The 7,408-nt window shown below is 44.3% G+C and overlaps 1 protein-coding gene across 11 annotated transcripts in view; it reads right to left on the bottom strand.

Moving 5' to 3' along the window:
* Positions 1-4,343: 4,343 nt before the first annotated feature.
* Positions 4,344-7,408, bottom strand: part of EVL (Enah/Vasp-like) — a 144,971-nt gene continuing 141,906 nt past the window's right edge. For 8 of the 11 annotated variants that reach the window (XM_062576497.1, XM_062576495.1, XM_062576498.1 and 5 more), the window contains 3 exons: positions 6,484-6,550; positions 6,048-6,105; positions 4,344-4,947 (listed from right to left, as the gene is read on the bottom strand). In XM_062576497.1, the coding sequence (XP_062432481.1) occupies positions 4,910-4,947; positions 6,048-6,105; positions 6,484-6,550 (163 nt within the window). In that variant the 3' untranslated portion in view covers positions 4,344-4,909. The remainder of the gene's footprint in view (positions 4,948-6,047; positions 6,106-6,483; positions 6,551-7,408) is intronic. The other 3 variants (XM_062576500.1, XM_062576502.1, XM_062576506.1) reach the window with 1 other exon arrangement.

Below are 7,408 nucleotides of genomic sequence, written 5' to 3'. Positions count from 1 at the left end.
TGTCTGACTCTGCACTATTGGCATTGACCTTCATCTGTCATTTTTAACATTTGGAATAGTTAAATCTTCCTGCATCTCTTCTCCAACCATCAGCTTCTGGCTGTCCTCAATTCGGGTTGTTTAAACCCTTAATCACCCTCCTTCTCTCCAAGCACGCTCTGTGTAGAATATACTGAGCAATTCTTGGGAGTGAGGAGTTCAGATGCTGTTTAACAACTCCCCTCCGCTTTGGAAAGCTGACACTATTTCTGTCATTAGAAAGTGGTTAAAAGAGGGGCTGAAGGATCCTCTTATACTGTGGCAGCTTAATTTGTCTGTGAGTTTTGATAAATATTTTTTTTTCTTTTCTGGAAAACCACTCATACTGCAAAGAAGAGGATTACTCCATGTGCCTGTTGGTCCCGCTAAGTGCTCTGTTAGAGCTGGGACGCACGATTTCCTCAATAAACACAGTCTCTGTCCTTCCTGCCCTGAACTCAGTGAGTCAAATTGTCATGCTAGTACCATCTTCTGTCCTTTTGCTAGTTTGGCTGGTACGACAGGCAGAACAGCTGGCCTGCAGCTCTTCTGGTTCCTCCTGCTCCATTTCTTTTTCCTCTTCTGTCTGATTTTGACAGTAGGGTAAATATCCAGGCTTGGTGCAATATCCCTTGCGACTCTGGGGCTGAATACTGGTTCATTTATAGATACAGTTTTGCTCTGTGAGCTAGATTTCTGGAAACAGAGAGGAAGAACAGGACTTCTGTTGACATGTCAGACTTCACTGGTTCTTCAGGTGACCCAAGGAAAGCTTTGGTGGGGGAACTCCATTAACTTTGCATCAATGCTCACTTCAGGGAGCTTTACTTTTTTCTGTTTGCTCCAGCACTGCTGGGTCTCCACGATGAACTTCCTGTGCCCTTAGCAAGCTATTCCTCAGTTTTCTTGGACAATTTTAGCAGGTTAATATAAAAGCCATAATAAAGTTTATGCTGTCTTCCTCATTCTGACTATTGTACTTTTCCTTATACTTCATTGTACATTACTCCCTTGAAGTTCCCCTACTCAGCTGCTCCGTGATGCAGGCACTGATGTGACATGGTAGAGTCACAGCCTAGCCTCATGCAGAGACTACTGTGTACACTGGGGGTAACGCCTGCTGCCACTGCTTTCTCGGCCTGCCTGTTAGCATTTCGGTCCCGGGCCTAACTTCCTATGCCTGGGCAGCACCACAGCCCCCCTGCTCTGCTCTCTCCATCAAAGTGGGAATTTCAAGTTGCTGAAACTTCTGGTGCTTGCAGATGTGCAGTGTCACTTGGCTCTTTTGATGTGTGCTTTAGGTTGGTGCTGCTGGAGAAAGTTGCGATCCTGTCTTCTCCTTGGGCACTTGTCCTTGTTGCTACCAATGATGTTGGCAGAAGTTGTTTGTTTGTTTGTTTGTTTTGTAAACACACGGTGAATGGGACTGGGTTGAAAGAACATGAGGGCTATATATAGCTTTACTGTTTTAGCTTAAAAATTAACCTCGATTCCCCTTTGCTTTGCCACCACACAAATGCTTTGGCAAGAGGAAGAAGGTGAGACGTGGATAGGGACAAACAACCACATGATGGGCAGGAGGGGAGGCTAACGGCCCTTTTGATTTACGGTGCAGCTGTGCTAGGCAGGCACCGCGCGGCCCCGGTGGAGCACCCTTCTGCACAGCGAGTGTGCCTTCGGACAAACTAAATGGGTGTCTGGGACGGGGAAACGCTCTGGCAGTGCCCCTGCGCTGCAGAGCACCACCGTGTTGTACACCTCTGCGGTCGGCAGAGCCGTAGGCTCAGACTAACCCAAGCACTGGCTGTGCTAGGACCTGCCCTCCGGCCTGCAGGCTGGCGAGGATGATGCAACTTGGCTTATCCAGCTCAGCGCTTGTTCCCGGCAAGAAGGGTGACCTCCGGGTACAGTCTCCAACTCCTGGTGATCCTGAACTGGGCCCAGGAATCGTGCTGAGAAGTGGTGTGTGGCTCCAGCCCAAACTTGCACAGACCTGAGCAAGTAACTTCGTAGCAGAGCAGTTCTCAGCTAATCTCTGGCCCTGTTACTTTACTAGCGCGGTCGGAGCCGAAATAGTCAGGAGTGGATTTACCAGTTTGTAACAGGTAGCGCTAGGTGAACTGCTGGCATTCAGCTGAGATGTTATTGCTTCTCCTGGTCTGCCAAGTCCCCCACCTCGTTCCCCCCCCCCAACTCCCAAATCTTGGGCCTCTGCTCCTACAGCTATTAAGTGACCCTATGCAACCTTCAGTTCATTGCATCTTAATTACATGAGGCCTGCAGAGGTAAGAGAAGAAAGTAAGAACAACGCATTTACAGCAGGTTGCTAATGTTAGCAGAGGAACATAGCACATACAACCTTAGCCTGATCAAGGTGCAGTCATTACTGACCTTAGGCATAATGCCACATTCCAAGGCAAAAAGTGAACTGTGCCAGGCTCCAACTTCCTGAAGTTTAATTAAGATTATAGGAGTGTTTCACTGCATGGTTGTGATCATTTGAGAGGCAGTAGTTTTGAAAAGTATTTGTGACTGCCAGGTATCCCACTAAATGGATTTATAATCAAGAAACACTTGAGCTATTGTATGAGATTTATGCAATAGCTCATTATAGTTTTTACACTTTGATGCTTGGCTATATTCTTCCTGGCTGACCTGGAAAGAGGTTCCTGACCTCTTTCTCTTGGTCCAGGTGTTGCAGTACTGTGTTGCACAGCCACATCTTTCTGCCTCATTTCTGATATGGCAATCTGGCCCACTACCTAACCTTTCCCTAGCCTTCTGCTCTGGAAGCTGGGATCTGGCTAGTTAGCACTAACAGAACTCAGGCTCCAGAACCTTTAGCTGAATTAAACTTAAGTTTCTCCCATAAAATAACTTTTCTTGTATTTAATTTACAGCATAATCATACTGAGAAAAAAAATTAGTTCCTGAGCTGTTTCCAGAAGTCAGATAGGGTTGCTTTGAAGGACAGTCACACACAATCTGAGCTAAAGTAGATTAAAATTTTATAGCTAATGGCCAAGCATTCACCACTCCCCTCCTAGTATCTTGTTGCTTACATGCAGCCCTTCCCGTGGTATACCTGCTGCTGGCTTGTGCCTGTTCATCTCTAAAACACTGCATGGCCCTCTGCAGTGGGGGCAGGTTTAGCTCAGTTGGTTAAAGCGTGGTGCTGCTAATGCCAAGGTCAAGGGTTCAGTCCCCGTATGGGCTATGCTGAGGGCTGGACTAGATCTCTCTCCAGAGGGCCCTTCCAACCTTCTTACCATTCTATGATGATGTCTGTGGGAGGTGAGCAGCAGCTGTCTTGCCTTGGTCTCCTGTGCTGAGCTTTGCACCTGAAACAGTTCCCAGGGCCTGGCTTGTAAAAAGAAATCCTCAGAATGGCCTGAAGCAAGGGAAGGCATTTTGGAAAATTTTTGAGTGATTTCGATAGCTGAGCTCCAATCTCTTACCTTGTACACAAGGTTATCAAGGAGATGATATCAAGAATACTGCCCTGTAAAGTGCACACTGAACCATGTCAAGCAGAAATCCCCAAGATTATGCTCGGCGGAAAGAATGGTGCTCTCAAAAGATTGTATGACTAGAAAGATGTGAGTGGTGCACGCTGTAAAGTGTTCAGCCACTCTGATGCTGTGTCCTGTGCACCCATCTTGAACTTCAGTTTGATTGAAATAAAGCTCACCAAGGACTGCAAAATGTGAAATATTAACAAACGACTTCCCTTAAGCCTCTAGTTCGCCAGTGTTCTGCTAGAGGTTTCAGCTTGCTCTGGCTGCAATGGCTGAATGCCTTCAGTAGTCTTGTTCTGAATAAACACCTCCCTTTTATCTACTAGACCCTCTTAAAAGTGCAGGTGAAGGGGCTGCTTTTTTTAAGTGAGGATAGGAGATGAGGTGCAGGAGCTAAGGCTGAAAGTGTGGGATGGTCAGCAGTGTCTTGAGAAGAGCAGCAACCACTGCGCTTCACATAGCTCAGGAAAAAGTTGCCGAACAGCCTGACTACAGGCACCGAAGCAGGCGGCGTTCAGAGGGCAATCTGGAGGACGCAGGTAGGGGGTCTCAACCCACGGCTGTCTGCAAACGAAGGCAGTGCTGTAACACTTCTGGAGCGGCTGCTGGACAGCTGCCATTGCACCGGCACTAACATGCACACGCTCTCAAACACAAGGTGCTCGTGTGCTGGTGCTGGCTGCACGATGAATGCGAGTTACCTTCCTCTCACCCTCCCCAGAGCCTGCAGTACCGACAAGAAACCAAACCAAAGTGAAATACAAGTGCTAAATCTTAAGGGATTAATGAAACAAGGAAAGGCAGGGCCATGTGGACAATAAACAGTTTATTACCAATATGAACACAGATACTGTGATGCACTGACGTACCATTTTTTTATATTGTGATAACTCTGAGACAAAGAACTTGTTGGCTGACAACTAACGTCTCTGTTTCTTCTGGTGATGCCACAATACATTTCTGTTGGCAAAGGATCTTCATTTACATTGCAGACTACCAATAAAATTACTTTGAAGTAATCTATTAAAAGCAAATGGTTCACGTGTGTTCTTATCTACTACTAAAAAGAAAGGTAATACATTTAAATAAGCAAATACAAAATACAAAAAAGGCTGACAAATCCAATGTGCAGTGTCAGATGAAATCTAAAAAATCCAGAAATTTAAAATTTAATATTCTTTAGATTAAGACTTTTAAAATGAAGCGAATCCAAGGCAGCAGCAAGCTTCAAAGTGTGCTGAGTCTGCTAATAAAAAGGGTATAAGAACAAAGACAGTGCCGGTGTCCTCTCTCACCATCTTGCATGACCTTGGTACATAGAAATGAGCCGATCTTCCTAGCATTCTGAGTACCATCCAAATGCTTTGCAATCATTATGTTGTACTGATTCTACTCAACTCCTGCCGTATGGCTAGAAAACCAAACCAAAAAGTTAATGCATAATGTTATGCCCCGTGTAGTGGAAAATGCTAAGTATAGAGGTTGCAGAAAGTACACACTGGTAGAAGGATGAGTGGAGGGTAAAAGGATGAATAAGGGAAAGCAGTTAGCTGTTTGCTTGCAAACTGCAGTACTGGTTTAAGAATTTGCATCTGTGATTTAGACGAATGTCTTATTTTGCACTGGAATGAATGAGGAAGGCTCTGAGGGTCAAGCTCGAGGACGGTAACATACAGGTGAGGGTCTGCTCAGCTGCAAACTGCCCAGCTGTTCTGCGAGCACACAGGTCTAGGACAAGGGCACAGGGAATGGATTTGGGCTGTTTTGCAGTATCCTCTTTTTTCCCTCCTGTATGACTCTAAGATTGGGGTGCAATGTATCGACAAGCCTCTTCACATGCCTTACTATGGGCTTCAAACAGGTATTTTGCTGTATTTCAGTGAGAGCACTATTATGCTGCCTTACACACCATTATGTTGGCTAAGAAAAATACATATAGTCACATAATGCAGAGCAATTTCTAAAAAAAAAAAAAATCCCTTTAGCACTGCTCTTGCACTTTTCATTGAGTTAGAAAAAACCTGTGGCTACTTGGAAGGTCCTAACTATTGGATAGACCGAAGGTCTGAGATCACTTTTCAAGCACAGGAAGCCTGCAGAAGGTGCTCAGGAAGGATTTTTCAGTTTGGTACCTTTGCCAGACTGACAGTTTGGTACCTGAACGCCGGGCTGGTTACAAGCGATTTCACGCTCACCAATTTTGATAAACTGACATGCAACTGGGCTACTGGCAGGCCCTGTCACACATGCCCACCTCTGAGAAACACAGGACAGTGAATTTCTCACAGGTTGGAAGTGAAAATGCTTGTCAACTGCACAAAAATAAAGACTGTAAATGCAACGCAATGATCACAGCTCAGTTAAGGTAGATGCTTGTTCTTCAAATGTGTATATAAATCAGAGCTGCTCAAAAGTCTGAGAACACCATGGAACTCTCTGCAGTTCCTGTTGTCTTATCTACAGGAAATTAGTCATAAAGATGAGAAAAATAATAATTTTTCTCTTTCTTACCATCAATTATCTCCTCTTTCACTTTGTGTAACTCTCTTACAACTTCCTCCAATATTTCCTGATGAGACAAAACACAAGTCAGCTGCTCAGAATTTCCTTCTAACTGGTGGAAGAAAATGCAAGTTTAACACAGTTGTGCTGTGTCCCCCACCTCCACTGATGATTAAAGCCTAGCTCTACTAACAGGTACGTCTGCAGTCCCAGGCCAAGGATGCAGAAGATGCTGGTGTATTTACTTGCATGTTTCTGTACAAACATTGTTATTCAACAGCAGTGAGATTGCACTCTTCTGCTGCTCACCAACTATCCCTTCTATAAGCACCTAATTGCAGAGGAAATCAGAAGACTGAACAGCTGTTTTGCTTGTACAGCGCATGCATGGGGGAAAATGGGTAGCTCATCAAAATTTTCTAACTGTGAAAGACCATTTGCTCACCTGTTTCATTCGATCAAAATCTAAGGCATCCATAGCCACATCATTGCTGCTGCTCACTGGCTTCATCCTTGAAAAATGGAAACAGAGGATTAAAAAAAAAGCCAGTTAGTTCCTTGCAATGTATGCTAAGCAATATCCACCCAGATGAAGCGGCTTAAGTCCACTACAGAGCAAGAAGTGTGTGTTTTATCACTGCACTGCTCCCTCTTGTGCTTCCCAGGAGCGCTCTGCAGCCTGCCAAGCTTTAAGAGAAAGCAGTACTGCTTTCCCATACGCCACATCACCCATCTTCTTGCACTGAAGATGCATTGGAGAGAGAGCAAACACTGCAATGAAACCTGCACTTTTTTTCCTCATTGACTTTAAAAGAGATAATGCTGAGATGACTTTAGGGGATAAAGCCTATTAACAATGAATTTTGTCATAACACTAGCAAGCTGCAAGATTAGTATCTAGTTTTCTCTCTTTCACAGTCTGTTTTCTGTACGATAACCCAGTCTTGGCCAAATAGGCTTCAATCACTTGCTAAAATAACAGTAGAATTTAAGTTAGAAAAAGATTATAGCAAATTAATAATCCAGTATTTTTTCCCTTGGAAGCCTGACCTGAGCAAAGCTTGTTGATAACATTGTGTAACAGAAGTACTTTTTCTTGACCAAGAAATATAAACAACCTACCCTTAATGTCTGATACACTTCAGTGCTATCAGTCATCTAGCTCAAAGGACTAGATTACATTAGTCAGTACATTAGTCAGTGAGCTGAACTCTGTGTGACTTTTTTTTTTAATCAGTAACTATAGAAATGGATCATACTATATAATTCGCAGAAAATGTTTCAAGTAACTTTGCCATCATCTTCGATCCCAAACTGGGGGCTGGTCAAAAATTTCACTAATGCTATGGGTGTGCTTGGGTCTTGTAATC

This window comes from Rhea pennata, chromosome 5, assembly GCF_028389875.1.
Source record: "Rhea pennata isolate bPtePen1 chromosome 5, bPtePen1.pri, whole genome shotgun sequence".
NCBI classification, from domain to species: Eukaryota; Metazoa; Chordata; class Aves; order Rheiformes; family Rheidae; genus Rhea; species Rhea pennata.
This window is presented reverse-complemented; position numbering and strand designations above follow the sequence as displayed.